At 36.9% G+C, this 17,234-nt stretch overlaps 1 protein-coding gene across 2 annotated transcripts in view; it reads left to right on the forward strand.

Moving 5' to 3' along the window:
* The first annotated feature begins 222 nt into the window (after positions 1 to 222).
* Positions 223 to 17,234, forward strand: part of LOC145985334 (transcription factor IIIA) — a 59,249-nt gene continuing 42,237 nt past the window's right edge. For both annotated transcript variants that reach the window (XM_083119230.1, XM_083119228.1), the window contains exons 1-3: positions 223 to 329; positions 13,271 to 13,458; positions 16,637 to 16,749. In XM_083119230.1, the coding sequence (XP_082975356.1) occupies positions 13,279 to 13,458; positions 16,637 to 16,749 (293 nt within the window). In that variant the 5' untranslated portion in view covers positions 223 to 329; positions 13,271 to 13,278. The remainder of the gene's footprint in view (positions 330 to 13,270; positions 13,459 to 16,636; positions 16,750 to 17,234) is intronic.

The following is a 17,234-nucleotide window of genomic DNA, read 5'->3' on the forward strand; positions in this document are numbered from 1 at the left end:
CTGAGTTGTTAGGTTAGGTTAGATAGGGTTTAGTTCTCTTAACATAAAAAAAATAAAATCAGTGTATTTATGACGTAGCATTCCTCGTCTGACGTCAAAGCGACAAGTTGATCAAGTGTTGTGCGATAAGGAAGACCCAAAGGGGTAGCTATGAGGGAGACCCACCGAAATCAATCTGTGCCTACACCAAGTAGTAATCTGTGCCTAAACCCTAGACTCAACTGTTCTGCTACAGCGCCTTCTGTAGTTCTGCGTATTTAGTGCTTGAGTTTAAAACTAAAAGGACGGCGTTTCTACACATATATGTATTTTGTTTTGTATTACCGCTGGTAAATATTACAAACTTGCATCTTGTCTGTTTATATTAAATAGGGCGTGAGTCCGAAATAATTGTTAAGTAACATGGAGTATTTTATGAAATTAACCTTTGTAAATTAACCATTGCTCGGACTTGTAGGGGTTTGACTTCATAATGCTGAAAGCTACAAGGCAAATATTTTTGTACGTATGCTGGGGTTTGACTTCATAATGCTGAAAGCTACAAGGCAAATATTTCTGTACACTGTATATTTGTACGTATGCTTCTATGCTAAATACTACTTGAAGTAGTGGTCATAACAAGGGCTAGGATATTTATGAACTAAAAATCACCAAAATATACAAAATAAAACATGTTCTTATGACCTAATTTTTTTTAAAAAATATGCACTATTATTTGAAAGATATGCTCTTACAACTGAACTGCTTCAATTATCAATATTTAACATATCCTGAGATACTTTTACATACTCTTTTTAGTTCACTTTATGTGCCCTAAGTATGAATATTTTGTGTGCATTTTCAAATAAAAACGATTGCCTATCGTCAGTCAGCAAAGCCTTGTACTGAGGAAAGCTTGTAACTAGTTCGGCTGACACAAGAGGAGCATATTTAATGTAAGCAATATCATTCGTCTCAAGTTCTGTAGTATCGAGAGAAAATTTGGTAAATTTCTCGTATCGGACAAACGGATTTCTTCAAATTTACAGGAAAAATTACTTACCGAATGCAGTTTCTTTAGACTTGTGGAAGTTCAGGGAAGTGTTTTCTTGCATCGTTCATTGAATTTAGCCGGTAAATCATCTATTTTTTGATATAAATGTGTGACCGATGCACAAAAGCTCTTGCATCCATTTACTTCCAGGTGGATGTAGCCTGTGTCTGATGACGTAATCCCGGACAGTGTTTCCAAACACGTGTTTTTGTAACTGAAGAAGGTACGTTTCCGCAAATGGTTTGTGGGGCTATGCGTCAATGGTTCGTGGGGCTATGCGAGAATGGTGTGTGGAGCTACACATATTTTTTTCGAAACCAATTTTTCACTATTGTATCCTAAAGTGACCCTACCTAACCTAACCTTACCGGAAATGGTTCGTGGGGCTATGCGTCAATGGTTTGTGGGGCTACGTAGGTATTTTTGGGTGCAGTGGGGTGGAAACACTGCATGCCGAGTACGGTAGTGAAACTGTGATCGCCATTTTGCGTGTTACCGAAGGCAAAAAGAAACGAAGAAAACTTACTCGATATGTCGCAAATAGAGCTTATTTCCGTGAAATAAACGAAATGCCACCTTCAGCAATGTTTCTCAATGCAGAATACGTAAGTACGAATATTCAAATTAAATGAACTAGCAAATTTCAGCCGTTTGTCCGATACGAGAAATTTACCGAAAATTTTTCCCCCAATATAACTGTTTCAATTTTTTTTTTATTTTCAAAATTTCCTCATTTTCGTTGACACTTGTTCTACTTCACCACAAACACAATGTAAGTTATTGACAGTTTTATTCACAACTTCTATCTGGTCCACTAGTGGTAATCCTGATTGTTCCAAAGCAGCTATAACAGCAGGAAGAAATCTAAATGCACATTGAATTGACTAATATACAAGTGCACTGGGACATATTATTGTAAAATTCAAAAAACTTGACTAAGAACGAATCCAGTTTGTTGGAAAAAGCGAAAATATGCTGAAAAATGACTGGAAATCTATCAAAATATGCTGTGTCACATACTAATTTCATTAGTTTCTTCATAATATGAATTTCTATATATTTAGGGAACACATCCCCCTTACCAAATAAATATGCTAAATCATGAAAATCCTAGCCCTAGTCATAACTAACCATCAAAAAGTTAAGCACGGACAAATATTTTTGTCCTGAAGATGAATTTATAATTATTATTTGCATTAATTAAATCACACTGTTATTCTGAAGGCACAGAAGGTGTTGATGTTGAATAACTGAAAATTACAGATAGAGCATCAAGTATATAGTATTGTATTTGTGGAGGGATCCAAACCAAGTAACTTGCACGCAATTCTGCTTGTTTATAATTAGTAGATTAAATAGATTAATATATGTAATATTTTTTATTAATTTAGGAAAGTTAATAATAACTATTACATGAACTGGTAAAAATGAGATAAAAATAGGGATGTAACAACATCACAAAAATCTGTATAGAAGTAGTTGTCCTACCACAAAAAATAATGCCAACAATTTTTAAGAATGTATTATTGGTCCAAGTTCCGATTGTTTAATTATGATTTCATCATGCTACACAAGCATATTTTCATGGTTCGGTTGATTTCTATTTATATCTGTTAACATATACTGTGGAGTTTTAGCAATTACTTACTGTGCGTTTCCTTGAGAATGTTTTTTCACTTGTGTATACTCCTATATGATTCTTCCCTTGCAACCAGCTGGTAGGGTGTCTAATTACCATGCGGGAGACCCAGGTTCGATTCCCGGGGTGAGTGATATAAGGTCGTAATTTTACTTGCCTTGTCCCTGCATAAAGTGGTCTGGAGCTCACCTGGCCTCAAAACAATGGGTACCTGGGGGCAACCCTGGTGGGTAAAGGTGGCCAGAAAGTGGTGCTGAATACATCACTTCCAACATGGCCGAGATCGAGAATATGTGGACCCACATACCCCCGCACACAGCAAACTTTACCTTAACTTACTATGCAACCAGCCATTCGTTTATTGTCATCTTGGTTTCAGACAGCAGCTGCTATTTGTGTCACGTGTGCGGTGTGAAGGGGTTTTGTAGTTATATAATTAAGTCAGGTTTAGGGCATTCAAATAACAGCTCTAAATGCTTTCATGGTTATGTTAGGTGAGCCAGGTTTAGGGCTGTATAATAATTTCCCAAATTGCTGTAAACAATACCTCATCGTGTTGGTGCTGGTCTCAAGCATGGCACCCTTTTGAGCTTCGGGTTGACAGTATTCTGTGGAATGCATTTTCGATGGGAAGTGGGTATATTTGCATAAGGCACCTTTTACAACTTCTTTTCGCCGATAAATAGGACTTTTTCAAACAGTGTGTACTACTTTCAGAAAGCTTCCAATTTACTTGCACATTCATGAAGTGCAAATGATTGCGAAAGCATCTTTTTTCACCGATAAATTTAACTTTTTTGCACTGCAAATAGTAGTAAATACTTTCACCAAGGTTCAAATTTACTGTAACGATAATCTACAATTCTGCAATACTTCGTCTTTCTCCTATGAAACTGAAAAAAATCATTAAACATTCGGAACCATTATTTATTGAATACAAAAATAGTGGTTTTGACCAGCCAAAGAAAGAAACGTCCATGATCATTATTTTTATCGATGAGATTGTTAGTAGTAGCACACACAAATTATAATATATATATCACTAAATCATGTGAGAAAGCTGGAAATGGGGAGGTTGGGGACAAGGGTGCCGACTTTCCAAAATTTCTGTGGGTGCATATCAATGGCGGTTAGATCTGTAATTATCAAGTATTGTATACTTTAAACAACTTACATGCACAATGATTGCAAGAGCCAATGATATTTTCAACACGTTACTAAAAGAAAATACCACATCCATACAAATTAAAATGAAAAAAAATCTTCATAAATGCAAATAATTTTAATTGTATTGCAGAAAGAACTATGCAAGGATTTTGTTGTGAACAGAAACTACAAAATGACTAACTTTATGTACCAAATAATAATAATCATGACATGTTAACTTTCAATATAAAACACATTCCTTCTTACGTCATTTGCACTTATGAATTTGTTTGCAATTTTGGTAATGTCAATATTTTTAGTCATTTCTTTATGAACATGCAAAATTGCCAAATCATTCAATCATTTTTGGGTCATTGTTGACCGCAAAAACGTTTTCAATCGTCTTAAGTGCTGAAAATGAGCGCTCAGAGGTACAAGAAGTAACAGGTGTAGTTAAAATCACCCATACAAACTTCACAAATTCTGTGAGCATTTCACATATGGGACCACTGTTTTCTCTACTTAAAATATTTGTAATTTCTGACAAGTTGGCCACTTTTTCTTTGTTCATTCTGCACACATCTAGAAACATGTCCCTGTGCAATGTTAGCTTGTCTTTATGAAAATCTGTCCCATAGAACTGCAAAATTCGATCAGCACCAATTTGACCGATAGCAAAAGCTTCAAGTTGTGAAATAAGTTCCAAAACCTTTGTTTGAAATCTACGATTTAGCAAATCCACAAGCACATCAATTATTTTTTTAAAAAAAATTGTCTGTACATTTCCTCTGGCGTTTGATACGTATGAGGATCACTACCTTCGTCGTAGTGTTTTGGCATCTTCCTTTTTCTAGGCAAAACTGGTTCATCAATGTTCAATTCCTCCGCTTTCCTCATAGTTTCATTCCACAATTCTGAAAATGTATCCCTTTGTGAAGCTAAACTTGCAGACAAAGTTTCCACCAATGTTTTGATTTCTCGGTATGACAATGATTTCTTCTGAAAAGAAGCATGAAGTTGTTCAATCCTGACAAAAACTGAAATGAACATTTTCAAGAAAATAAGAAATCTGAATTGATGTAGGTTTAAAAAATATCCACTAGCCTTCCAAAAATTTCAAGAGAACGTCATAATTACTTTCCAACGATTGTAGTGATTTTACCCTCACACACCACCTTGTGGGACAGAATGGTCGCAAAGTCAGTCTGGGAATATTTTTTACAACACCATCTTCGTTGTCTTCTTGTAGCGATTGAAACCCTGCTAGCCTCTTTGGCGAATGTCTTACAAATGATATTAATTCACGAATAATCACCAGAAAGTCTCGCACATAACTGATACCTTGCATCGCATCTTGCACTACCAAAGTCAAATTATGCGCCGAACAATGAACAAATATAGCTCTCGTTGCAGATTTTCATCGACAAATCTGAAGCATATGGATATTTGTTCCTTCACTGATAGCCTATGTCGGAAGTCTCATCTACAATGATTGAAAAATATTGTGCCGCCTTAATAGATTTCACAATATTTTGCTGTACATCGCTGGATAATAAAGAGACAATTTCATTCAATATGTCGTGAGAAACCCACTTATATGTAGTTCGCTGCAGCCAAGATTTCAACTCAGGAGCATCTTCTGCTCTAAGCAGCAGCAACTGATGAATATTTGATGCTTCATCAGTGTGACCCCAAATTGCTATTCCTTGCTGACTTAAAAATTGGAGGGACGTTATTATCTTTAAAATCCCCTTGCGTGCATTTTTCATATCTCCTAATTTATGTGTTGAGATAAGAGATGACACATTGGTTCCTTGTTTCATAGTTGCCAGAGCAGTCACAGACGAACGATGAAGTGTACATTTTTCGTGAACCCTGAAACGTTCAATTGCCTTTTGCCACTGGGAAAATCCATTTAGAATAAATGCATTACACGAATCCCTGTCTGCAGAAGTAGCAGTTGCCGACGGAAGCACTATACTGGAATCAAAAGCATTTTTACACACACTGCAGAACACTTTGTCCAATTCTTTGTCGTAATAAATCCAAGGAAATGTCTTTTTCCAGCCTTCATGGTATGACCTGCCTGACGATTTCTTGACACTTGTACTACAGGAACTGGCAGAAGACACATTCTCGGGTTCCTTATTTTTTGACTGAACATGCTTTTCACTATGTTCAGTGTCAGTAATATCCACCTGTGATGACAACGACAAACGTATGACGAATTTATCCATAGCGACTAGCAAACCTACTGTTCGAATTCGAAAGTATGTAAAGAAGCAATACTCAATATTGTGTTTCGGTTTTCCTCACGCATCCCGTGCCTTGTTTGAAAATTGCGAAAATATTTGCCTGGCGAAGAGCTTTTGCTCCACGCATCCAGTCAGTAGACCCTCTTCTTTGTACTAACTATTAACACGGTAACACCCCTTTTTTCTGAAAATGAGAACTTCCCAGTCTACAATCTAAGCTCCCGCGTCCTTCCAAGCCATTGTCTCTCGGAGAACAAACAAAATGATAACAATCCAGATTACATGAAAACAACTTCACTGAAATCGTAAACCACGCTGCTCTTATCTGATTGAAAGAAACAAAAGAAAAAAACAACTATTGAGATAGTCGGTCACAATCGGCTTCCTTGTGTTTCGGTTTATTCTTTATTAGTGCTCAATATTGGCAAGTAGTTATTTTAAAACAATTGTTGTCGAATGGAGTGGGCGTATTGTAGTGTGTCACTTGTAAGGAAACATCAAAGCAAGCCGAAAAGATGGGATTCTATTCACAATACAATATACTTCCATTGTTATTGTCGGGACTGCCTTTGACTTGGCCAGAGACAGGCAAGGAAGGGGGAAATGGGAATGTGTTGCTTGGTTGCCTTTGCACACACACATTTGAAACAATTATGTTTTAGAGGTTAGAAATTTTAACTTCCATCTCAATGTTTTAATTGCTTATTATTTTTTGATAATGTCAAGTGAGAAATATTTTTTTTATTTTGTTTTTTTGTTTTTTATGAAACTAAAAATCTTGTGGGTGCGGCACACCCACAAGATTATTTCTGTAGGTGCTCAAGCCCCGGAGCACCCACGTAGTCGGCGTGCATGGTTGGGGAACAAAGAGTAATGAATACTTACTGATTCCATTAAATTTTCACAACATTGATAAACGTTGCTAACTTTCGCTGTATTGCAATTTAAACTTAGAATCTTCAAAATTTTGTACATGCAAACTTAAAAAAATGGCAATATTACAGCAAAAGATCACAGTCGCCAGGCTGCGCCTGGGATTTTTTGAGTCCTGTATCTAATCATAATGTAATACTTATCTGTATGTAAGTTCTGTGGTTTATATCTACCAATTATGTTATTCAACAGTACACAAGTATTTTGCTTATTTTAAATATGGACTTGGTAAGCCATTGTGGGGAGAGGGCTTCCTGATCCCCTAATTCCCATCTATATATTTCCTTGAGATAGAGTTTGAAGGCCCATTCTGAACTAATCATGGCACACACTCACACTCTTTTTTAATTAGCTACATAAATTTTATCATCTTAGTTATTACTTACTGTATGTTTCCTGGAGAATGTTTTTTTTTCCAATCTATTAGTATCTTTGTTGGCTAGCAGTCATTTGTTTGTTGTTGTCTTGTTTATGGACTGCTGCTGCTACTATGCCATGTGGTGTAAGGTTATTATGTCCCTACTATTGGATTAAAAATTATAGATACTAGAGTTTAGACTGCAATTCAAAATTTACCAGTAGACCTACATAAATATGAGTTACATCAAAATTTAGCTTATTCAATTCTGCGTTAATCTATGCTAACCAATTTTTTTTCGAGTAGGCCTTATATTTTTTATCGTCGTGAGAACAAGAAAAAAGGGTCGGTTTTTTTTAGTTTTGCAAACGATCGTACTCTTTGAAATTCTGTAAATCAAAAACTGTTTGTCCGATTGTTCTGAAATTTTAGTACAGTGGAGGCAGAAAGGTTTTAAACATAATTCACAATTTTCAAGTTTTCAAAATTTGTCAAAAAACAGTTTTCTTCAATTTAGTGAAATAACTTTTTCTTAGGATTGGGTAGCCCTATAAATACAGTATTAATCTTGTTTTAAAGTTCTTTGCATCTGTTTTTAAAATGCATTATCATTGTCAATTCACATTGCAAACTGATTTTATAGAGATTTTTATTCAGCGGAGTAAACCTGTACGTGGAACGTGGGAACACCTCAAGGATTGGCTCGCAGCACGAGCTGTGTGCTGTGTTGCCACGTTCTGCGTACAGGTTTACTCTGCTGAATAAAAATCTGTATAAAATCAGTTTCGCAATGTGAATTGACCAAATGATAATGCATTTTAAAAATGATTTCATTGTTAGGCTAGGCAGGACAAGTTTAGGGCTCTAAGCATTAAAATAACATCCGAAAATGCATCCACTACCTGATCATGTAATATCTAGCCTCAAGAACAAAACCTTATGAGAGCCTCATGTCTCCAGTGCTCCATGTCTGAGATGACTGTAAACCAAGAATGGCTAAACCAAGGTACTTTTCAAATCATAAATTATACTTAGTGAAACCTTTAAGGGCAGGGGGAACAGTTTGTGTCCAGTGAGAAGCAAAGATCTTAAACTGCTTCTACCCCACTGACCTTTCACTACGGCGAGCTGGGGAAAAAGAGGTCTGTGCACTGGATGGTCATAGGAGGAGTATACTGATGGGAGTATAATTATAATTGTTCCCTTCAGAGTAACAAACTTCTGATGACGTAGAAAAACATATGAATAGAACTCAAAATTTATTTGCAGTTGGAAAAGTTGAAATGTCAATTTGATTAGACATAATTTGCGGTTGAAGTCGCCTCTTCATCAGGAATATATGGGATCTTGTAAATACTTATTCATCATATATTTAACCGATCATATCTGGCTTAATAATCAACTTAAAATCGCTTCCACTTCCAACATGGGGTGAAATTCATGCTCTCTTTTGCCTCTATAATTTTTTTTCAGTAGCAGTTCACATTTCGACATCATTGAAATAAATGTACACCTATTGTGAAACTGTCCCTTGTAGCCTTAACCTCGAATTAGTTTTTCTCAGCTTCAATCTTACTTCCACAATCATTTCCAGTATTCTGAAAGACTTTCTAATACTCTTATAAAAATAGCAAAAATGGTAAAACATTCTGAACCATTAGCAGATCCACAACATATACTTGAAGATACCCCTGAAAAGTGTCTGTTTACATTAACAAGGTAGTTGGAAATGGAACAAAAATATTTATTTATTTATTTATTGAAATTTCCATTACAGCAGAAGCCATTTTAAACCAGAAAGAAACAACAGTAAAACAATAGACTAAGATTAAAAACACAAAAGAAAGCATAACATAAAATAAACAAATATAAAACAATCCAAAACAGTACCAAGGTAAATAGATCAGTTTCACAAAAGCATTACTTATGTACAATTTTTTCTATGTTGCTGATAAAAAATGAATATGAAGTGAATATATCTATTTGGTTTGAGATTATATTGAACTGATTCGGTTGCCTATGGAATAGTGAACGTTGTATGAGTGAGAGCCTGGGAGTTGTAGTGTGGAAAGTTTCCTTGCTCCGTGTTTTATGTCTAGGCACTCTGAGTGAGAGTTCGTGGAGTGGGATGCTGCATCTTAAGTTTCCATTTATGATCTTATAAAGCAATTTCATATCTGCAATGTATCTACGAGTTTCTGGAGTATTAATATGCAGATTTACAAGCAGATCTCTCTGAGACAGGTGTCTCAAGATAGGCACTCATATCGAACGATGGAGAGGAAAAAGCTGAGAACACTGTCGATCTTTAAGGTATGAGAATGGGCAGTCATGTTCCAGATTGGTGAACAATATTCTAGAATGGGGGACACAAATGTCTTGAAGTAAATGGAAAGTGCTTTCGGGTTATTGATTTCGGTGAATCTGTAAAGTAGGCCTAGCATACGCATTGCCTTTTTTGTGATTGTTGATATGTGATTATCGAAATTTAGTTTTGAATCTATGAGGATACCTAGATCTCGGTGTTGTGCTTCTTTTGCTAGAGGGAGGTCGGTGAGCGTATAATTGCCTTCGAGAATGTTTTGTTTCAATGAAATTGTTATGCAAGAACATTTAGAAGGGTTTGTGGACAGTTTCCATTGCTTACACCATTCAGAGAATCTGTTAATGTCATTTTGGAGAATTTGCATGTCTGATGGCTGTTTTATTTCTCTCATAATCTTGCAATCATCGGCAAACATTAGAATTGTGCTTGAGATGGGGGAATTAAAGAGGTCTGTGAGATCATCCAGATATAATACAAATAACAAAGGGCCAAGAATGCTTCCTTGCGGCACACCAGATATAACAGGAAGCCAGTTAGAATGAGTTCCAGGAAGTATAACGCGTCGTTGTCTATTTCTTAGATAGTCTTGCACTAATTTTAACGTGTTTCCAGTGATGTTAAATCTGTTAGATAATTTATGCAGTAAATAATGGTGATCCACTGAATCAAAAGCTTTGGACAGATCAAAGTAAACAACATCTAACTGATTACGATTAGTAATTGCGTTTATGGCACAGGATTGCATACAAGACAGATTGGTAAGGCATGAAGAATTTGGAAGAAAACCGTGTTGTGCTGGGTTAATGTAAGGGGATGTGAATTTCAGAAGTCTTTTTTTCAGAATTTTTTCACAGACAATAGCAAGTGTGGAAAGGAGAGAAATGGGCCTATAACATGTAGTATCGTTAGTATTTCCAGATTTAAAAATAAGAATGATATTTGCTTTCTTCCATTGAGTGGGAAAGCAGCCTTCAGAGAAGCACCTATTGTATAACATTGCAAGAGGAGTAGCTAGCGAGTGAGCTGTTTTTTTGAAGGATAATAGTAAGAATATTGTCTGGTCCAGATGCTCGGTGAGAAGAAAAGGAGGTAAGGAAGTGCAAGACTTCACCAGAAAGACAGTAGAAAGAGAGTGAGAGCAGATAGATTTGATAGGCGGGTGATCTAAAACATCATTTGAAACAAAATTATTTTGAAATGTTAGATGGAATAGTTGAATATTAATATGTCGTACCTATGAGTATGAGAAATGGGGGATGAACACGTGTCTTTGGGTGTCCAAATGTAATTGAACCTGGCGCTCCATAGTCCTGAAAGTAGCAGAACCCAAGGAGAGAACCCCCTTCTCCCCTGGGCATGGCACTGACTACTGATAATTCTCAATGTCAATCGACGATCTGACCTAACGAGGCTTCACTCTTTCCACGTTGTCGTCTGTTTTTGAGGTTGAAGGTCTTCCCACACGGGATTTGTTTTCCACTTGTTCTCGGCCTTCTAAAAGGGACTTGTGCCATCTGAACACTTGTGCCCAAGATAGGGAATGTTCTACATAAGCCCTTTGTAACTTATTATAAGTCACAGTAGCTGATTCACCAAGCTTTACACAAAATTTTATGGCAAAACTTTGCTCAAACTTTTTGCCAGTCCATTTTCGTAATGTACCTCACAAACACACCTTCACTTCAGACGCTCTCAACAATCGCGTAGAAACTGTAGCAAGTTAAAACTTGTACTGAGTCAAGGGCAGGGGTTAACCTAACTGCCATGTGAAGGCAGCATTTTCGTCGATTCATGCACAGTGTTGCCTGTCTCATTACTTTTCTGCCACGCATCATAAATTTTTTCACTGTTGCTAGTTGCAAAATCGGCTGCGATGTGGTAGAGTTGCCCATAATATTATAATATATTGCATAGTTATTCATGCTGTTAGTTTCAAAATGTGTAGCTTTATCGTAGTTGGATTCCTGGCTTTCTTAGACGATATTTCTAATAATAATAATAATAATAAAGAACCCCCCCCCCCCAAAAAAACCTGGCTCCTGAGAAATAGGGGCTTGCGGCTTAATTCGTTTTAGTTTTTTCTACCCTGGAGCATGTCTGTGAATATGTATGTATGTCACCTGGTCATAATGTTGATGTATAAGAAGTTGCTGGGTTGTAATCTTTGCAAGGGATGGCATTATTCATAAAAAGCACATGAGTACCTGCTTCACTATAGTGCAAGTACAAGCTCATGAGCAGCTGCTCCTTTTTTTTATCAAACAACACAATTTCCATGTTCTCAAGTAGCTAGTTCTAATGTGGGCAACTTTTATTGAATGCTAATTAAAAATTAAAACCATTGAACATTAAATTACTGATTCATTTTAAATTTGTTGTACAGTTACCGATACCGTATTTCACCGCATAATCATTGCAGATTTTATGCCTTTTTTTAAAAAAAAAAAATGTGCCACTATTACCAGTACTTAAAAATCATTTATTACTAGGTAAACTGTCCTTGGTGCAAGATTAGGATGCACAGAATACTTGTGAATACACATTATAATTGAATAGTCCAAATCACCTCATATTATTTCCTCGTGATAGTTTAGCGAACATTTTTCAGGCCTGGAGAAAAAGAAGCTAACACATTATTTGTTATCGATTTCTGCATTATAGTCGAAATATTACACTTGGGATAGAATGCTGCATTGAGGCTTTTTTGCTCAATTGTCTAATAGTTCGCATGGATGACGCTAGATGGCTTACGGAACTTACTGTTTCTTCTTTCGAGCAAATAATGCTCGAACTGGCAAAGCATCGGTATACGCTCAAAGCCCAGTAGTTCACGTACAACCATAATTTGTCTATGGTAGTGGGCCTTCAAATATGCTTCGTGAAGTGAAAGATGCAAGGAAATTGAAACTCAAGTGAATGTAGTCGTCATCTCCATGTTAAATTGTAATTTCGTCTAACTTACCAATTATAGCAATATATGAAAATGAATAGATGATTATGGGCTGAAACGACCAGCACTAATTTTACACATATTTGTACAATTATTGTCACGTTGAAATGATATTTGATATTCTATATATTCGAGCGTGGGAGATTCGATCGAGTTTGAGCGAGCGAAAGTGGTTCAATGCAGTACTCTAACATTTACTACAGTGTAGCAAAGTACAGACTTAGAAAATATAATCTTCTATGTCCGAAGATTCTGTGCCCTCTATCACTGGTTTCATTATCTCGTGTGCCGATGCATCGGTTACGTGGATGAAAGGTTATAAACCAATTTTGGGGATGAAAAAGCATGGTGTGATGAAATACAGTACTCTTGGGTTGTAATGATCCCATTGATTTGCTGTGGGATTGTTACAATCCAGAAGTGTCTGTGTCTGTATCATACCTGCGGAGTTGTAGCATCAATTTTATTAATATGGATTGAAAGATAAACTCTGTAAGTTTCAAATATCCTAAAGATGAAATTCTCACACTCATACAAGTTAACTATTTTTGTGTGCTGAGATTATTTTTTTAAATTTTCTTTTTTCGGTATGTAGACATTTTAAGTATGGTACCTGTCTTAAATTTTCAGAATACAAAATGGGAAAGGATTCTGAATCTGGTGAAGGGTCAGTTGAGGAATTGGAGCATAAATTGACTGCTGGCCTCAGTGCAAAGGGTAAAAACGGCAGCATTCACAAGTGCTCTTATAAGGACTGCAAAGCAGTATTTAAGAGGCCTTATCGACTGGAGCAACATGTTCGTGTACATACTGGAGAGGTAGGTGTATATGCAAGTTTTGCAGTCACACACAATAGTACTCAGTAGTGTGTTACCTTCTTTTTGTGATGTGAAATTGAATGAGGAGCGACAGCCCAATCCATACTGACTCCAAAGATGCTATAAAAGAACGTAATCACAGGACATTACTGTAAAATATATATGGGACATTCGATGGCTCTCTGCTCATCTTAGGGTTAGTTTCTCAAGTTCATGTCTGATTTTCGATTTTTGTTGAACTTTTATTGGAAGTAATTTTGAGGTACAATGTTTTTTTCACTTTCTGGTTTGTTGTTTCTCTGATGGCACAAGGTGCTGTCTGTTTATCTAAGGTTTTTTTTTCCTCTTTACTGTTTGTGCATTTTAATCCATAACAAAAAAAATATTAGGCCCCCAAGCATTCTTACCTTTGAATTATTGGTGGGAAAACATGATGTATAATACAATATACACCAATTAGAGGCCAGCATAGTCTGCCTTTTACCTACCCACTGCCCGCTTGCATGCGATAACAGGTTTACCTGCTCGCCTGCCCACGTCAACGAGTCGACTTGCGTGTCTACCCGGGTTCTTGGTCTTCAAGGCGCTCTGCGCTTACAAGGTACCTGGTCATTCAACAAGACCCGGGCACCTGCAAAACCTGCTGGAAGGAAACAGCCCTCCGGCAGCGTGTCGCTCCAGGTGTTTCATCACCACGTGGACGGCTGCAGCCAGTGTTGCCTACTTACGTAGCTACTAAATCCTACGAAGTCCTAGGAGGAGCTTCTTCTCCAAGGAGAATTGATATACTTAGCGATTTCAGTTCAGCGTAAGCAGTTTTTATCTTATTGCCAGGAAATGCACGCAATATTACAGTTTCATATATCTAAATGAATGATCGAGCAAACAAAAATCTCCTCACTGAAAACTAATTGTTTTTCATTGCATGGTGCCTTAACCAGGCACGCAGTGGCGCAACCAGAGGGGGCAGGGTGCATTGCTCACAACCTTGGACGAAAATTGTCTAGCGGAGGGGTCAGGGTGGGGGTCTAACATTAAAGTACAAGTCTCATCAAGTTCAATGCCGTAGCAAAGGAGTAGCGGGAGTCGGCCCTGAGCGCCGAACGATCTAAGTGAGAAAAGTTTTAAAACAGAGAATGCTATGGCGGCCCGTGATATTATTTGCTATTAATGTTGGTTTGTTACGAGTTGGATGAATTAATTATGTAATACGTTGCTCCATGTGAAAAGAAAATATTGTAGATGGAAATTTTACATGCCATATGTATGTACATTCGGAATGCATTTATCATGCACTTTCTTTCTTTCAAAAATAGTTTGTGTGCTTGTTTTCCATTATTAGCTAATGTGAAATTGACGTGTTGAAAAAAAATATTTCTAATCCTCTGTTTCAACACAAATGCGTGAGAACCGACTTCTACCCCCTTTTTGCGTGATTTATGAGGATAATAATGCCTTTCATGCTACTTTATTACTATTATTGTGATTGTTGTTGTTGGCACGTTTATCCAAGTACTTGCCCTCCCCCCCCCCCCCAAACGAGGTTAATGGCAATGCCCCTGGCTGGCTACGGCCCTGGTGTTCGCAGTAGAACAGTGTGTTGTTTGACTCGCGACCTCAGCGTCGAACGTGACATGTTTCAGTCCTGCCCTATATCACTGTATATACATATTTTAGTTATTTACGACATATACTTATGGATCCTGTGCTGGGCATACAAGCTGCTCAAGCGAGGGTGTTGCGCAGGTTGCATGGCATTTCAGGAGCGATGTCTCGCGAATGGGTCTGCTCCAGGTCTTGTGCAGGCCTCTGACACCAATGTCTTCCATATACACCATGTAACTCTGCTAACAATCTATGTGATTAGGCCGTAATTAATTTTGTATTTTTTTGACAAGTGTTACAAGGTGATCTATTGAAGTGTTAAAGAGAACATTTATTTAAAAGCATGTTTCCCAACATAGCTTAAAAAAGAATTATATCACACTTGGGGGTTCATTGTACTAAGTTGCTCTTAGTATTATCTTTGTCCCCTATATTTTGACTATCAACAGGGGTGCGTAGTTAAGTGTTAAGCTGGTTACAGACTAACCATTGATATTTCTTTTTGATTTGTTACTTCCTGAATATGAAAAAGTCAAAATATGTGCCAAAACTACTAAATAATGCTGTTTTTATTATTACTTTGTGAAGAAGTGTTTTCATTTGTATTAATGGCAAGTTTGGGAAGCAGCTGGCCTACCAAGCTGGGATATTTCTGTCCCTGAAGGTGATGAAAGTAATATGCAACTTTAAGGACATACTGTGGGTCAGATAATTCATTGAAGCATGAGCTTTAAAGCACAGTGTGTTCAAAGAAATTGATATCATTACAAATGTAAATATCTCGGTAACTACATATTGAAGGTAAAGTAAACTACACAGGTGTAATGCTAAACTCAATTAGATTTATGCATAAAAATTTGAATAAGAAATTCAAAGGTATGTGGATGTCACAAATGATTGTTCACAATTGTTCAATATGCGCACCTCCCTGCCTGTGACACTGCACACGTCAAGAGGGCAGAGCGAAGCAGTACACGCTACTGGGAAGGCTGGTAAGTTCCGTCGCTTCCCCCCTTATGCATGCAATCCTGTTCCCTCTTATGTGTTCATTAGTGGAGACATCTCACGTCAAGTCTTGTTCGACTGTGTTCGAGCAAAATGCCTTTTCTTTTCCAGCGAATGGCATGTGTATACCTGTAAAGACAAAAGCATACCTCATTACACATTGACTTTTGAGGTGTTTCTGCACATACTGTTACATTTTTCAGATCATTTGTACGAGAATTGGTAATGTTATCAAATTTATTGAAACATCCGGTACTTCACGAGTAATGTCTTGGATATATGACATGAAAGGAGGTATTGGGGAAATCTCTACTATTTAAGATGATTCCAAATTTTGAGCCAAAAATGTCCTTGCATGTAAAAGTTATGCTGGTACGAAGTAGTATATTAGACCATATGTGAAAAGTGCTAATTTTGTTGGCTAGAAATAAAGATAACGCTATAAAAATAACTTGAAGTTATTGGTAACTTGGCCACAGAAAGAAATATAGTCTTGTTCAGGTGTAATGTTTTTTTACAAAGCAAGTGACAGGTTTTTTAATCATTACATTTTTCTTGTGTTTTTCAGAGGCCATACAAATGTACCAGGAAAGGGTGCGACAAGACCTACACCCGGCCAAGTCATCTGAAGCGCCACAAGTTAAATTCACACAAGGCCCAGCCATACATAAAAACAGTCAGGTAAATTTCTATGTGCACATTGTTTTTTAAAATTTAGAGGTGTAATTTGTATCATCTGGTTTTGTAAGTAGGTTGTGTAAATATGAAGATTATTTTTCCATGGTTAAACCTGTTGCAATCATCTGATTATGTACATCAGTTAAGGTTCATTGTGGAATACTTACATTTCATATTGGATGAATGAAATATTTGTTTGCAGCATATGTAAATATTACAGAATGATCCGTTTGGGTATGGATAAAATAAAATGGATGTGAATTTTTTTTGGTCAAATGTAATTACCTGAAATATTGTATACAAAAGACTGAAAGGTAGGAGTTTTTATTTTTATACACTGCTAACAGTTTGGTACAGTTTTTAGTTTTGTACATGGCCTCCATTGCAAACTCTGCACAACTCATAACGGTGATTCAATTCATTCCACGTCTGGTGTAACATCTCTGGGGTGATTCTGTCGAAAACCTGTGTGATTTTGAGTTTCAAGT

Source organism: Lepisma saccharinum, chromosome 3 (assembly GCF_977018435.1).
Source record: "Lepisma saccharinum chromosome 3, izLepSacc3.1, whole genome shotgun sequence".
Lineage (NCBI taxonomy): Eukaryota > Metazoa > Arthropoda > Insecta > Zygentoma > Lepismatidae > Lepisma > Lepisma saccharinum.